This window comes from Apodemus sylvaticus, chromosome 14 (assembly GCF_947179515.1).
Source record: "Apodemus sylvaticus chromosome 14, mApoSyl1.1, whole genome shotgun sequence".
Classification (NCBI taxonomy): domain Eukaryota; kingdom Metazoa; phylum Chordata; class Mammalia; order Rodentia; family Muridae; genus Apodemus; species Apodemus sylvaticus.
The window spans coordinates 1,213,054-1,230,094 of NC_067485.1; the positions used below are offsets into that span (position 1 = coordinate 1,213,054).

The following is a 17,041-nucleotide window of genomic DNA, read 5'->3' on the forward strand; positions in this document are numbered from 1 at the left end:
CCTCTAAAGACAAAACAAAGCCAAAATAACTAAACATTTTTATATACATGCATGAAACTATGAGGAAAAAATTGGAGAAAGAATCAAGAGTTTTGCTTTGTTTTGTTTTGTTTTTTAAACTGTAGCAATGTTCAGGGCTTACACCCAAGTCTTGCTCATTCATTTTTACTGACTTCTGTAGAGAGGAATATTTATTTATCTCTTTTTTTTGGGGGGTTGGAGGTAGTGTTTCTCTGTGTAATAGCCCCTAGCTTTCTTAGAACTCACTTTGTAGACCAGGCTGACCTCAAACTCACAGAAGTCTACCTGCCTCTGTCTCCAGAATTCTGGGATTAAAAGGCATGTAATGCTATATACCTGGCTGGTAACAAGGCATTTGAGATTCTAGACTTCAAGTTTCCATACCTAAAGTAAGGATAACTATAATACGCATATAAGTAAAAGTAATTAATAAAGCTAAGGCTATTGAAATGTAAGGCCATCTGATGTTTTTATTTTATTGATTTCCTTTGAGGCAGGACAGTAGCTTAGGTTCATTTCAGACTCTCAATTCTCTTGCCTCAGCTTTCCTGGTACTGAGATAACAGGCCTGTGCCACCATACCTGGCAATCAGTTTAGTCTGAAAAAAAAATAAGTTAGGGGCTGGGCTCAGTTGCTAAAGTAGTTAAGGATCTGAGTTTGATTCCCAGAACCCAAATACAGAAGCTGGGTGTGGTGGTAGGCACAAAATCACAATGCTGAAGGTTGGAGACAGGAGGATTTCTGATCACCACTGTAGCCTAACTGAGCTTCAGGACAATGAGAGACTCGTCTCAAAGGAGGGTGACACCTGCGATTGTCTTCCAGCTTCTACACATGCATACAGCATACACACACATCAAAAGAAAAGCCAACTGTGAATTTTTTTTCTTGTTTGTAGTTTTATAAATCTGTGCTGTGTATGTGTTGTGTATATTCTGCTTCTGCCTACTTTTTACCAGCTGAATATGAACGTGTATTGATTTTGCGCACATGCTGTGGTAATTTGGAGAGAGTTTTGTTTTGTTTTTGTTTTAAACTCAGTCAAATTCTTGGCACAGGAAGGACTGTATCATCTGGCTGACATGTGAAAATAGTTACAGGAGCTTTTAAAGGCTACAAACATTGTGACATTTTCTGCATAAAGAATATTTGCAAATAGTTTATTGGTTTCTCCTGTAGCTGTGTTGGTTGTTGGGACCTAAATTCCTTTTGTTGTTCTTAAGCCTGGCTCAGTAACTGGTGTTCTGTTTGGTCTCCATACACTATCAGAGCCTCTCTTAAGTGTGTAGATGACGCTTCAAAGTGTGTATAAGGACAGAAATCAGAAACACATGTTTAGTTGGACTTTGTTGCTAGAGGCCAGGCTTGTCAGAATTAAAACCATGCACAACGGAGTAGGGATGCTTTTCTAGGTTACGAGTCCTTCTGTCACTTAGGAGCACCTTCCAGTATTCAGGGGTCACAGGCCCTCACAAGACCCAAAACTTGTTATCAAAGACCTTAAAAAAAAAATGAAGTTTTTAGTTTTAGAAAACTAAAAAAAAAAAAAATGTTTTAGTTTTCTGCCTGTACCAGAGAGTTGAGTACTCAAGGTGGCTTTGTGCTCCTGGCCTTAGGCTTTCTGCCTCAATTCCCAAGTAGTTGGGGCCACAGTCTCTGTCTATCTGTCGCTCACTCCTGATCCCTTCTCTCCCCCTCACTGCCTCCCACGGGCTCTCTATCTCTGTCTGTCTGTCTCTGTCTCTCTCTCTCTCTGTCTCTCTCTCTCTCTCTTTCTCTCTCTCATGCACCCATATACCACCATTCTTGGCTGGCTGTTTCATTGATTTAAAAAAAAAAAAAGACCTTGAGAAACCCTACTGTCTTATTTCCTACAGTATTTTTATGTATATTTATTTCACGTGTATATGTTTATGCAACTATGGAGGCCAGGAAAACATTTTTGAGATTTAGTTCTCTCCACCTTGTGAATACTAGAGATCAAAGGCAGGCTTTGTAGCAAGCACTTTCACCTGCAAGACCATCTTGCTACAGGTACTTAATTTTTTTCCTTTGTGATTTCTGTTTCTGCAGAGACATGACTGGCCACAACACATCTCCACAATGGTCATGTAATTTTTCATTTGTTTTGTTTATCTGGTTTTATAAACTGAGTTGTTTCCTTACTGTTGGGTGTGCTGCTACATGACCTACTGATGCCTAAGTCACTTCTAGAGTTAGTGATCTAACAGTAAATAACCAGGTTTTTTCAAACATTTATTTATTCACTTTATATCCCAATATCTGCCTCCCCCCACCCTGTTTGTTTTGTAGCCCTTGCCATGTTTTATGTGGTGCTGGAGACAGAAACCAGGACTTTGTACATGCTGGGTGAGCACTCTTTCAACTGAATCACATCCCCAGCAACTGTTCTCTCAAGCTCCCTTGGGGTAGGAGGTAGAGGTTGCTTCTCTTGAATGGGTCAGGTTCTCAGTCTCCTGATCTTTAGTTATCTGGACGATTGTCTCCAGAGGTGGCTCACACATCCCTGGCAAGCCACTGTTGAACTTCAGCAGGAGACACTCTTCACTGTGTGATCTGCTGAGGATTGCCCACAAAAATGACAGTTTTCTCTACCCAGAATGAGGGATCTCAGGAAGAGCAAGGCAGAGACACATTCTTTATGATCTTATTCCGAAATTTCCACTCTGTCAGTTCATTTTCCCCTCCTTTTAAAATTAATTAATATGCATGGGAGTTTTGCCTGCATGTATTCCTGTGCCTCACATGTGTTCAGTGCCTTTGGAGGTCATCCCCTGGAATTGGAGTTATAGACCATTGTGTGGTACCATGTGTATATTGGGAGAAAAACCTCTGAGAGTGCGCTTGAGATCTGGCTCATATGTTAAGAGCACTGGCTGCTCTTTTAGAGGTGCTGAGTTCAATTCCCAGAAACCACATGGTGGCTCATAACCAGCTATACCAGAATATGATGCCCTCTTCTGGCATGCAGGCAGAACACTCTATACATAATAAATAAACAAATAACTCAATAAATCTTGAGGAGGAGGGGAAACCTGGAAGTAAAAAAGGGTTCTCTGGAAGAGCAGCTCCTAACCACTGAGCGACCTTTTCAGCCTTACGCTCCTGTCATTTCTGTAATTTCTGACAATGTGAGAGGGCAGGTTAAATGTGGAAATACAAGGAGCTAAGGTTCATTGAGACTGTCTTGGAATCTGGCTGTCATAGTAGCTAATCTTTTTCTGGGTAATCATCTGTTTCTTGGCTTCAAAATAGCACCATGACATTCGAGTGGGCATTCTGTATGACATTCTGTATACATAGCTTCTGATATAAATATCCAGGAAGAATTTGCCGAAGCATTTCTTGTATCTAAATAAACAGCAGTGATATATTATAAAATTGTGTTGATTTAGAGTTTGCTAAATTCAACACTTGTTTTAGTATAGAAATCACTTAATAAGATTCCTCCTAAGAGCTACATTGAGAATAGCTTTACCTGGGAAAGTCTTCTCATCAGAAAAAAATGAGTTGCTTTGAAAGCAAAAGCTGCAGATGTTTTTTAAAAGATTTATTTCTGAAGTTGAGCATGCCTTTAATTCTAGCACTTGGGAGGCAGAAGCAGGCAGATCTCTGAGTTCGAGGCCAGTCTGGTGTACAAAATGAGTTCCAGGACTGCCAGGATTACACAGAAAACCCTGCCTTGAAAAAAACAAACAAAAAAGTATAAGGGTTTGCCTGTATGTAATTATGTGCACCACACCACATGCAAACAGTGTTTGTGCATGGAGTGCATAGAGGTGTAAACTGGATTTACAGTTATTCATGGTCATGAGCTACCAACTGGAACTGAACCCAAGTCCTCTGCAAGTTCAGCAACTGCTCTTAACCACTGAACCATCTCTCCAGCCTGCTAACAAGTATTTAATAGTTATGTACAAAGGTTTAGATTAAATCTCTGTTTCTTTCGGGGGTTAGGATTAAGTCTTAACTGTTTTTTGTATAGTCATTCCCCAAACAGTTTTAAAATACAGTTTTTTAAAATTCATCGTTGGGAATCTGGAGTGTTCTCTCATCACCCATGGGGGGGAAATGCTACATTGCTCTATTCTTTGAATTGAACTTGTGTTCTAAGACCAACCCACAGTTATTAACAAGTTAAAGGCAACTCTATTTTGAAAGTTTAGAAGGAAATGAGGTCATTACTCTTTTGGTATTTAAAGAAACCAAGAAGCTACAGTCTTGTGGAATAAAATTTGCCTTAAACTGATGTTTAAGGAAAAAATGTGTATGTTTTTGTATAGAGAAGATGAACTTGGAAAGCTAGAGAAAGTCTGAATTAAAGGTTCTCTGGATTTCATTTGAATTATATACACACATGTTCATGGATACACAGCAAATCCAGCCCTTTCACCTTATCAACTTAAGGTACTTTGGTTTTACATATTTGTTCAGGTGATTCATTAAGGAATATATTCCTTATTTTTTTTTCCTTCTTGACAGTTCTGTTTATTATAACTCTTGTAACCTTTAGGAGATCTCTTGGCTGAACTGTTCCACACATTCAGGAGTTTTATAGTATGACGTCTGATTTGATCACTAATGAAAATTGCATTGAGTGCTCTATATTGTTCCAGGCCAGCCACGTGGTAAATTCTGATCAGTCAGTCACAGGGCTACAGGTGAACACTTATCAATCAGTCAGTCAATTAATCAGGCCAGCTACAGGGTATATGATGAACTCTTATCAGTTAATCAGTCAATCATTCAACCAATCAGTCTCTCAAACAGGCCAGCCAAAGGCTGAATGGTGAACTCTTATCAGTCAGTCAATCAGGCTAGCCACGGGACTATATGGTGAGCCTTTTTCAAAAAAGGAAGGAAGGAAAATAAATACAGTTGTGATGAAATAGTAGCTCTGATCATCACCCTCTTGTTCCCTGAAAAGGTGATACTGTCCATTTGAAAGAAAGACATTGCCTTTTCCTAGGTTTGCCAACATGTATGTGAGTCTCTGTTTTGTCTTAATGGGTGGCATCATCGGTTTTCCATTGCTTTGGGCTCTTTACGTATATCCACCAAGGCTTTTTATGCCAAAGACAGTGCAAAAGCACCCAGAGGACCATGGACTAGACCTTTCCAAATTGAACCAAAATAAACCTTCCCCACCCCCCCACCACCACCCTAGGCATTAGGTTATCCCAGGCATTTTGTCACATTGATGGAAAGTGGACTAACACAGTTGCAAATTGGGGCAAAGTGTAGCACAGAATTATAATTTTTCAGCCATAAATCTGTGGCCTTCCATGCACCATCAAAACTATGTATCTTAAAGAAGGCTACTGGGAAGTTGCAGTTTATGGGTTGGAGAGACTCTGAATGCAGTAACATGAACATAAATGTTGAAGTTCTCATGTATCTTGTCCTATATTGTTGTAGCCTATAGGGCCAGTATTGGAAACAGTGACAAGGTCTGGTTCTCACGCAACTAAAACCTGATTTTGATTAAAAAAAAAAAAAAAACAATTTGTTTTTGTTTTTTTTTTTTTTTTTTTTTTTTTGTTAAGACATCAAGCATATGGGGCACCCTCAGGTTTTATTTTGTTTTGGAGGTAAGTAGGTAGGAAATTTTATGGTGTAGCCTAGTGGAACAACTCTACAATGCCCCCAAAGTCTGCTTCCCAGGAAATATGATTCAGAGTTACTTTTCTCTTGTTCAGTTACTACTTGCTGTTTTGTCTGTACCAGTTAGCAAGTGATCCACAGGAAGAAGTGGTAGGGTTTTTAAATTTAGTTTTGGGTTTTGGTTTCAGAGGTACTTTGTTGTTGTTGTTGTTGTTTCTGTTAGTAGAATGGAGAAAAGATACGATTTTATTAGAGTTATTGGGTGTTAGTCAATTTTCTAGTACCGAAACATACCTGAGATTATACCTTGTAGTAAGGAGAGCTTCATGATGGATTGTGCTTTTGCATTTATGCCTGTACTCAGTTTGTGCTGGGGCTTCGGGGCCTCTGATGAGGGGACAGTGCATTAGGGCAAGGAGCATGTGGTAGAGCCACCTGCTCACTTCACGTCTATTCAGAATGGTTGAAAGAAGAAACTGCAAAGTCCCAAAGTCTCCTTCAAGGACACCCCCAGTGACCTAAACCCTTTGACACCCCCCCCCCCACCTCCATAGCAACAAGCTGAAGACCAGACTTTAATACCCAGGCCGGTGGAGTCCATCCCAGGTCCACATTAGAGGAGTGGTTAGTCTTAGCAAGGGGCAGGAGACACCTGGAGGTTATAAGGGTGTTCTAGTTTCATGTCCTAGTTTCTGTAGCTGTGATAAAAGATCTCAGCAAGCAAGAGAGAAACAAGCAAAGAGAGAAAGGGACTTGCTTGACTTACAGTTGTAAGTTATAGTCCATTATTGAGGGGAAGTAAAGGTAGGAACTTATATCACATCCACAATCAAGATCAAAAATAAACAAATGCACGTGTTCTTACTTGTCTGCTTACTTTCAGCTAGCTTCCTCCTCTCTCTTCACTGTTCAGGAAGCCCTGACTAGGGAATTGGTGTCTTCCATAGTGGATTGGGTCTTCCTATAAATTAACAATTAGGATAATTCCCCCATAGGCATGCCTCTCAGAAAGAATCTCTTCCTAGGTGATTCTAGGTCTTGTCAAGCTAATAGCATTAACCAGCATAGCAGAAATGAAGTAAAATATAAAATAAAATATTTTTAAGCAGGTTGGATTTTTAACTTATAGTTGTTTTTTTAATATTTGTTTATTTTTATTTATATGAATACACTGTAGGTGTCTTCAGATGCACCAGAAGAGGCATCAGATCCCATTACAGATGGTTATGAGCCACCATGTAGTTGATGGGAATTGAACTCCAGACCTTTGGAAGAGCAGTCAATGCTCTTAACTACTGAACCATTTCTCCAGCCCAATTTATAGTTTTGTTTTGTTTTTAAGATTTAATTTATTTTATATCAGTGCTCTGACTTCACACATACCAAAGAGGGAGTCAGGTCCCATTATAAACAATTATGAGCCACCATGTGTTTGCTGGGAATTAAACTCAGGATTTCTGGAGAACAGTCTGTAGCCCTAAATTTATAGTTTTTATGAAGTAGTTGTATCTTTTTTTTTCCCTAAATAAGTAGTAATAGAAGTGATGTTAGGTTCTACTTATGTATGTGTTGAATGAGTAAGATGTGTTGAATCAGGGTATAGAGGATATTTGTAAACTGGTTTGTTTTACTTGAAAATTTGATAATGTAGGCAATTTGATAATTAGGTAAGAGTTAAGAACACATTTCTTAGCTAGATATCAGTGGTGCAAGCCTTTAATCCCAGCACTCAGGAGGCCGAAGCAGGTGGATCACTCAGTTCAAGGTCAGCCAAGGAACACATTTCTTTGGGGGATTGATTGACATCTTTTCCTACTGCTACTGAGGCTAAGTAAATGTTTGAGCATTCTATTAATTAGTGTATCGTTTTTTCCATTGCTGCTACTAAAATACCTATCAAAAACAATGTGATAGGATTTATTTTGACTCATGGTTGGAGAGAGGTGAGCCCAGGTAGGAGGATGTGGCTGGGATTCTTAACTGACAAGGAAACAGAGAACAGGGAATCTTGTTCCTACTTTGCCCTTTTTATTTGATTTAAAACCTCAGCCCATGGGAGGGCAAGTATTTTATCTTTAGTTAAACCTCCCTGGAAATAACTTCAGACGTTCCCAGAAGAGCATCATCTAGATGATTCCAAAAACAGTCAAGTTAATAGTGAAGATTAACCATCACAGCTATAATTTATGGAGAAAGTAAATGGAATAAAATTCTAGTAAGAAACCATTCAGACCTTGGGAAAATGGTCCATTTATAACTGTTAAAACAGAAAATAATTGGAATGCCCTCTGGAAACTGTCAAATCTTTATAATTAGTTCTAAGATCTAGCTTTATGTATAAAAGATTATTGCTAGGTTTATTAATTTGTTTACTAAGTGTGTGTACACACATATGTATGTATAGAGACCAAAAGTAGACATGTGTGTCTTCTGTTATTTTCCACCTCATTTTTTGAGGCAAGATTTTTCACTGAACCCAGGGCTCCCCAATCTGGCTAGGCTATTCTGGTCACTGCACGTCAGGCATCTGTCTGTGTTCTGTGCTCCAGCTCTGGAGTTAGACACCTGTACTACCATGATCATCTTTTACATGGAATCTGGAGATCTGACTTGGAGTTCTCATGCTCGAATTGTAATCCCTTTACCCAAGGAACCCTTTCCCCAGCTGTGGTCTTTTAATCCTTGTTTTGTTTTGTTGTTTTGTTTTGAGACAAGGTTTCTCTGTATAGCCCTGGCTGTCCTGGAACTCACTCTGTAGACCAGGCTGGCCTCAAACTCAGAAATCGGCCTGCCTCTGCCTCCCAGAGTGCTGGGATTACAGGCGTGCTCCACCACCGCCCGGCCCCACCTTTTTTTTTTTTTTTAAGTGAATGCTTTTAATCCAGTGATAGGTTTACATTTAAGTCAACTACTTAAGAGCTATTTTAAGTTTTCATTAATTTCATAAGTGTTTTCTCCACAAACCAGATGAACACTGATCTCAGTCAGATAGGAATGGTTTATTGAATGCACACCCTCATACTGAACAGATCAGAATTATCTGAGGCTATGAAAACAAACATTTCTCAGCCCAGTGCAGGTGCAGGAAGTACTGCCTGGTAGACTGCTGTCTGACTCAGGCCATTTTAGACATAAAAATTCAAATTGACCTTGAATTTGATAGGTCCTATCTAAAGCTTTATGGAATTTTCTTTGTTTTGGTTTTTTGTTTGTTTGTTTGTTTGTTTGTTTTCCTAGACAGGGTTTCTTTGTGTAGCCCTGGCTGTCCTGGAACTCACTATATAGACCAGGCTGGCCTCAAACTCAGAAATCCGCCTGCCTCTGCCTCCCAGAGTGCTAGGATTACAGGCGTGCGCCACCACCTCCGGCCTTTTATGGAATTTTTCTTAAGATTAACAAACTTCATACAGAACACACCAGGCAATGTGGTCAGCATGTCCTTGCTCTGTGTCAAGTTTTAGCAAATATTTGCATATTACAGCAACAAAATAAAATAGCTGGCAGGCATGGAACAACTGTGCTGGGGGTGCAGACCTCAACAATAAGTACATTGAGTTCAACAGAATAGGCAAAACCTTAGAGCCCATCCATTTATGCTTGGGCCAGAAGTTAAGAGGTTGAAGACAAAGCCTTCACTTCAGAGTTCCTCCAGCTGTGAAAACTGCTTCTACACACAATATTAAGCACTGGAGATAAGAAGCTTGTATAGAGGTAATGGTGGTGGCCCATGCCTTTAGTTATAGCACTGGAGAGGCAGAGGTAGGGGGATCTCTGAGTTTGATGCCAGTCTGGTCTACAGAGTAAGTTCCAGGACAGCCAGTGGCTACATAGAGTAGCTCTGTCTGGAAAAACCAAGCCAAACGAAAACAAAAAAAAGAAGCTTGTAATTAACTTAGTAACGTTTTTCCCCCTTTTATGCCATGTCTTGGTTCCAAAGATCAAACTCAGTGCGTTGTGCATTGCTGAACCTGTGCTGTGCTTCTGAGTTACAATTTTAATCTATATTTGAGGTTTTCTATTGTAATTTAAAATATATTTTCCATAGATTAGCTTTGGAATTTAATATAGTTTTGATCTTTTTATGTGTCTAACCCAATGCATGGGGGTCCCTAGTTCTCGCATGGGAGTTGGGAATCCCCTGCAGCCAGTGGTGGCAGATGGTAGGTAGTGAAAGTAGCAACAGCTGCATAGATACAGGTGAATAACCTCTCAAGTGAAAAGACCTCAGAACAATAAAAACTGAGGAAAACACTGCAGGGCACAGTTAACGTTCCTAGCATGAACCACTGTTGCCAAAGAAGGGGGTTTGGCCAGGTGTGATAGGGTATTCCTTGGGTAGGTGGATCTCTACAAGTTCAGCGCCAGCCTGGTCTACATGGAGTTCCAAGTCAGCCAGGGCTATGCACACAGCTCATGAAAACTGTCAACAAAAAGAAGAAAAGAAAATATGTTTTTGAAGTATTTTACCAGAGGAAAACAGAAAGATACCATAGTTCTGAAGACAGAAGAAGCAGATGAGAGTAGGAAATAGATGTAGTTAGTCCAATAGCAAGCATTCACAGTGGAGAGAGTGAATCAAGGACTTTGTTTTGGAAAAGAGTATTGTCTTAGTCAGGGTTTCTATTCCTGCACAAACATCATGACCAAGAAGCAAGTTGGGGAGGAAAGGGTTTATTGAGCTTACACTTCCACATTGCAGTTCATCACTAAAGGAAGTCAGGACTGGAACTCAAGCAGGTCAGGAAGCAGGAGCTGATGCAGAGGCCATGGAGGGATGTTTCTTACTGGCTTGCTTAGCTTGCTCTCTTATAGAACCCAAGGGCACCAGCCCAAAGGTGGAACCACCCACAAGGGGCCCTCCCCACTTGATCACTAATTGAGAAAATGCCCCACAGCTGGATCTCATGGAGGCACTTCCCCAACTGAAGCTCCTTTCTCTGTGATAACTCCAGCCTGTGTCAAGTTGACAGACAAAACTAGCCAGTACAAGTATGGTTCACTGGTACACTTCTGTTCTCTCTCTCTCTCTCTCTCTCTCTCTCTCTCTCTCTCTCTCTCTCTCTCTCTCTCTCTCTCTCTCTCTCTCTCTCTCTCTCGAAAGCTGTAGAGAATGACTCAGTAGTTAGAGACTGGCTGCCTTTGCAGATCTGGGTTCCCATTCCCAGCACCCGAATGGCAATTCACAACTGGGCTCCTCAGCACTGCATGCACAGAGTACACTGATATACATGGAGGCAAAACACTCATAGCATAAAAAATAAGAAACTTTAAAAAGTAGCTTGGGACCAGTGAGATTGCTGAGCACGTAAAGCCACTTGCTGCATAGGTCTGTTAGGAGCATTGACTGCTCTTCCAGAGGTCCTGAGTTCAATTCCCAGAAACCACATGGTTGCTCACAACCAGCTTTAATGGGGATCCAATGCCCTCTTCTGGTGTGTCCGAAGACAGTGACAGTGCACTTACAATCATTAAATAAATAAATAAATCCTTAAAAAATAAAGCTATAAAAAAGTTTTGTCTTTGAAACCAACATGGTTCCAAAGAAGAGAAACAACTTTACAGAGTTGTCTTGTGACTTCCACATGTGTCCTTTTGGCCATATTCACAAATATTAAAATAATAGTAATAATAAATTCATCGACCCTGCTTTTGGGGTTCCATGTCACCCCACTACAGTCAGCAGCTCCACCTCCACTTGTCCACTTCTGAGGATGCTGAGGAAGGGAAATATTTAAAGCATGTCACTCAAACATCTGGATCTGGAAAATGTGCTTTTTAAAATGCTGCATATCTTAGCATAGGTTGTTTGAAGTGTTGGTGTGGCAGGGAGGAGTCTCTGGCAGGTTGAGACAAGCAGTTACCAGTCAGAACATGGCTCTGCAGATTAGCTGCAGCTTGTGCAGAGATGGCTTCTTAGTGACAGAACTGTGTCATTGAGAAGTAAAATGCCCTTTTCTTTTCTTTCCAAATGTAGGTTATATATTTGGGAAGGACACCAGAAGACGCGTATAGAACTTTAATCTTCGGAGATACAGCTTATATTCCTTTCAGGTAAATGTGCAGGTTATGTGGTAGATGTATTTGATCAGACTCTTACCAGGAACCTTTTGGTGGTAATTTTTGAAAGAAGCAAAACAGAAAATGAAACCTTGGCAGGAAGGCATGTTAATGATGTGACACCATAAAATACAGGAGTCTTAACAGTGACACTGTTGGATGTTGTCACTTCTGGCCTCTGTTTGGTAGACATTGGTGACACTACACACACACACACACACACACACCACTTCTGTTATCAGAATGTCAAATGCCTCCTACCTTTGCCTTCTAAAGCTCTTTGAAATGGTAGGGGTGGAATAGAACTTTCCTGAGAAGCAAGCTGTGGTGTAGCTAGGGGAGAATCCTCATGGTACTGTGTCATTACTACCTCAGGTTCCTGTGCAACTAGCCAGGGAGTTTCCCTACTCAACAGGAGGAACTTTATAGGACAACACCTGATCCCTTTTCCCAGGAGCACAGCCAGAACAGGTGGTGGGTGTGGCTGGGGATGTAGACAGCCTGCAACAGAGCCTGTCAAACAGCTTTGTGTGAGGTGTCAGGCCTTGATGCTCCTGCCCTGGGAGTAGATAGCAGCCTTATCTCCTTACTAGTTTGATTGTCTTAAAAGAATCTTAAAGGAAAAAATGTTTTTAAAACTATGAGCTGATTAATCTAGTGTCCTGTAGATGAACTCTGGAGTATCTTCCTAACTGAAGACAGTCTCCTCAGATAGTTCTGTGGAATCCTCTTTACATGAAAAAGGGCTTCCATTGTTGGGACAATGTTCGGATTTTGGTGATGTGGTGGTTAAAGGCAATGACTGAGCCAGAGTGTTCCTTCCTTGTTGCCTAGCAGGCTGTCCCAAGTGTTCTGTGATTTGAGGTGTGTAGGAAGAGAGAAGGTGCTGAGGTGAAGTAAGCCAGCCACTCATCTTTTCAACTTGTAACAAGATGTTAGAAGCAATTTTTGCATCTGTGAGTCCAGAGTGAGCAGTGGGCATATAGATCTGCTGTTATAGCACAGCGATGACCTTGTTGGGAGAGTTCTCTCCAAAATGTTAAGCCCTGTTGCAGTTCTTTTTTTTTTTTTTTTTTTTTTTTTTTTTTTTTTTTTTTTTTTTTTTTGGTTTTCGGAGACAGGGTTTCTCTGTAGCCCTGGCTGTCCTGGAACTCACTCTGTAAACCAGGATGGCCTTGAACTCAGAAATTCCCCTACCTTTGCCTCCCAAGTGCTGGGATTAAAGGCATGCTCCACCACTGCCTTGCTCTTGTAGCCATTCTTACAGCTTAGACTACAACGGAGCATAATGTAAACAGGCTTACTTGCTAAAATGTAGCACAAACAGCCTCAAGCCTGGTTCTCTTACAACCTCCCCACATAGTCCTAATTTGCCTTTCTCACATTTTGTCATTTGTTTGTTTGTTTGTTTGTTTGTTTGTTTGTTTGAGACAGGCTCTTACTATGTAGGCCTTGCTGTCCTGGAACTGTGTAGACTTGGCTGTCCTCAGACTCAGAACTGCCCTGCATCTGCCTCATGAAGGCTGGAGTTAAAAGTGTGTGCCACTGCTGAGGACCAGCCTTAGTTTGGAGAGGGGGTTCTGAAGGAAGGGATGTCTGGGAGCAACAAAAGTGACTGATCCAAATCGTGGTCCAACCTGACAGCTTTTGTTCTGCTGAGATGACCTTCTCTGCTCTAGACAGCTTTTTCTTGCTTTTCTAAAAACTCCATGGTTGAGACAGCTAACATTCTGCTTGAGACAGCTAGTAAAAATTCTAAAAGCTCCCTGGATAGCTCATGAACTTTTGACCAAAGTCAGAAAAACCACTATAAAAAAAAAAATTCTTGGATCAACTCAAAATTCTAAAAGTAAGGTTTTCCAATCAAAATCAGAAGCCAGAAAATGTTCTAAAAGAGCTGTGTTCACTCTTCAGAGAGCCTTCTCTGTATAGCTGCTAGAAAACTATGAACAATTCTAAAAGAGCTATGTTCATTCTCCATTGATTTTCTGACTAAAATCAGAAATCCCGTTAGATTTTCTTGAAGGGCTGTGATCTCTCTCCAGAGATCTTCAGATAGCTCAGCTCTTGCTGTTACTTTCTGCTATCTCATCTTGTGCAGACTGTAAAAGCCCACTCTTATTTGCATATCAATTCAGTTATTCCAGGTTCTCTCCTATCCATCCCACAAATCAGCATTCTATGACTTTAGCCCGTTAACTCTTCAGAAGAGACAGCAAACATAATCACAGACAACAAGATACCTGGAATCACCTTTCTGATCATGCCTGGTCCTAAATTAGCTCTGTCCCAGGCTGACTCTAAACTCAGGAATCTGCCTGCATTTGTAAGCATAAACAAAAAAATTGTATTTCCTTCTTTAGCATCCTTCGGACAAGCTGAATTATAGTGCAGCTGCCACTGTTCCTTTAGATCTGTGATGCCCCTTATACAATTCGTATTTCATCCTTATATTTTTACATATCTGAGAAATTATATATTTTTGAACTCATGTTTTTAAGAGTTCTTTTCCACTGCTTTAAGGACTGTCCTGAAGGTCCCAGTGTTTACCATTTTGCTGAGACATTAGCCACATCTTGGCCTATGCTGTCCTTATCATGGAGTCATTAATATTAACAGAATGGACATTCCTCGGAAGAACACCAAAATATGCACATTATTATATAAACAAGCTTAAGGCCACAGCAACCATTGACCCTCATGGAGGCCCATGCTAGCCCTGTCTCGGGCAGGAACCATGTTATTCTGTCCCTACTAAAACCATACTGGATTTGGCAGTGACATCATGACCAGCCTATTCTCCCTCCATCCCTCCCTCCCTCTCTCCCTCCCTCCCTCTCTCCCTTCTTAACTTCCATTCCTCCCTCCGTTTTGAGATGGGGTGGTCTGCCTACAGCTCTGGCTATCCTGGAACTTACTATGTAGACCAAACTGCCTCAAACTCACAAAGCTCCACCATCCCCTGCCTTGCTAATGCTGGGATTAAAGGTGTGTGCCACCATACTCAGTATCCTATTCTTACTAAATTGTGTCATTTATTTTCTGTCTTAGTGAGGGAAATAGTCTGAACAAGCACACTTGTATTACTGTTGTCTGTGGTAATGCTCTGCTTCTTAGACTTGTACTTTTTGTGAGAGAGTTTGCATTGTCCCCTGACCCTCTTCTTTCCACTTCCCAAACACTAGAGTTATGGGTGTGCACCACATGCCCACCACCATGGTTGTCAATGGCTTACTTTGGTTAACAGAGAAGTGACTCTTACCTTTGCTGTTGCTGTGTCCTTTACAAACTTGAGCCTTACTCTGAAGAAACATAGGAGTACCTGTATCTATAGGGGTTATGTACCCAAAAGAAAACAAGCAAAAAAAAAAAAAAAGCCTGCCCTCACATAGTTTGCACAATATCCATAGCCCTTTTTCTCCTTTTTAAAAATTGATATACAATTTGTTAACAGTCAAACAAACACTGAATACATGTATGTGTAGTGCTTAGGGAGTGGACTCAGGACTGTACAAGGGCATACAGTGGACCATTGAGCCTGCACCCCAGCTGAAAACACGAATCTGTCTTGTACAACCAAGTGTTACACATATGTTTGTGTATGTGACTACCACACTTTGGGATCTAGAACATGGCTATCACCCCAAAGATTCCCTCCTGCCCTGTGCCGTCAGTTTTGACTCTCCCATAGAGATTGCTCTTATTCTCCCTTTCCACTGTCACTTAGGTTTGCTTGCTTTGGAACTTCCTGTGTCTGGAACCATCTAATATGCATTGTGATGGCTCAGTGCTTAAAGCACTTTCTGCACAGGCCAGGGGACTAGAGTTTAGATTCTTCACAGCCCACATAAATGGTGGGTGGGTTTGACAGCCCAATTATCATTTCTGTCTTGGTAGGCAGGCACAGGGTATCCCTAGAGCAAGCTGGCTAGCAAGGCCAGTCATACTGGTGGGCTCAGGGTTTTGTTGAGAGATCTTGCCTCAATAAGGTGGAACAACAATTGAGGATGATTCCCAATGGTTCTGGTGCAAGGACTGGGGTGTGCTGGGGGCCTGGGTCTTCAAGAAGTGATCTTGTGTGTTCAGATTGTGTAAGGAAGGACTTAAGTAAAATAGGCCGTGAGCCATTGTTATTCTTGAAAAACTCCATGCATTAAATTCTTTGCATGGTTAAATTGGTGTGCCTTTAACTAGGTTAACTAGCTTGGATAATTGTTGGCCATGTTAAAAAATTAATGCTAATAGTTAACAGTTACTTTCAAAGTCATGCATTACTACAGTTTGAGAGTTTACTCTGTTGATTGCTGATAGGGCCAATACAGTATTTGAGTGGAACTGTATGTTGGGTAGTTATTAGCTTGCTGAGATGTGGAGTGATTCTACTGGATGCTCCTGTGATTTTATTGGAATTCTAATTCTTAAGAATTAGATTGGGCTGGAGAGATGGCTCAGCGGTTTAGAGCACTGACTGCTCTTTCAGAGTCCTGAGTTCAATTCCCAGCCACCACATGGTGGCTCGCAACCATCTGTAATGGGATCTGACACCCTCTTCTGGTATGTCTGAAGATAGCAACAATGTACTCATACATAAAATAAATATTTAAAAAAAAATTAGAAAAAAGTTACCCAGTTAAATTATTCAAAGTTCTACTATAGCTATAGGAGCAACTATAATTATAGGAGCAGAATGCTTGTTTCTGTGCTGAACAGTTCATTGAAGCAGAGCGCATTTGGTTTTGAATTCTAGGCAGCTTTGTCTTGGGGGGAGTGTGCTGTAGAACATTAATGGATTAACACTTTGGGAATTTCAGAGATGCTGCCTACGGAAGCTGCAGTTTCTACATTACACTTCTCGACTGTTTTCACGCAGTAAAGAAGGTGAGTGCCTTGCAGAAGATGCATTCTTCTACATAGGGTTCCTTCAGGTATGTTAGGTCAGAAGTATTCCATTCCCCGTTAACATTAAAGTGACCCCAAAGTAATAAACAGCTCATTCTGAATTTCTGATTGTTTCTATGCTTGGATGGGATGGAAAAGGCATTTATAGACAGAAGACAGGCTGGGGTTGTCACCAGTTGGGTGAGCACTTGCTTAGCATTCGAGAGGCCAAGGGTTTAATACCAGCATCACAAAAAAAGGCACAAGAGAGTTAAGTAATTTGGTTCTAGATACAGTGTTAACTTTGAGTGTGCCTCATTTAAAGGGAAAAAAAGTTGAATACTTTCCCCCTCCAAGTTATGTTTATGTATATACAACACAGTAACTGTAGGGTGTGCAGTGGCAGTATTGGCTTAGTAAATGCAAAGTCCTAGGTCACATCCCTTGCACCAACAGCAC

At 40.9% G+C, this 17,041-nt stretch overlaps 1 protein-coding gene across 9 annotated transcripts in view; it reads left to right on the forward strand.

Annotated features, from left to right (window-relative positions):
• Cdc14b (cell division cycle 14B) overlaps nt 1-17,041 on the forward strand; it is an 84,744-nt gene that overhangs the window by 43,566 nt on the left and 24,137 nt on the right. For all 9 annotated transcript variants that reach the window (XM_052156579.1, XM_052156582.1, XM_052156580.1 and 6 more), the window contains 2 exons: nt 11,622-11,698; nt 16,516-16,582. In XM_052156579.1, the coding sequence (XP_052012539.1) occupies nt 11,622-11,698; nt 16,516-16,582 (144 nt within the window). The remainder of the gene's footprint in view (nt 1-11,621; nt 11,699-16,515; nt 16,583-17,041) is intronic.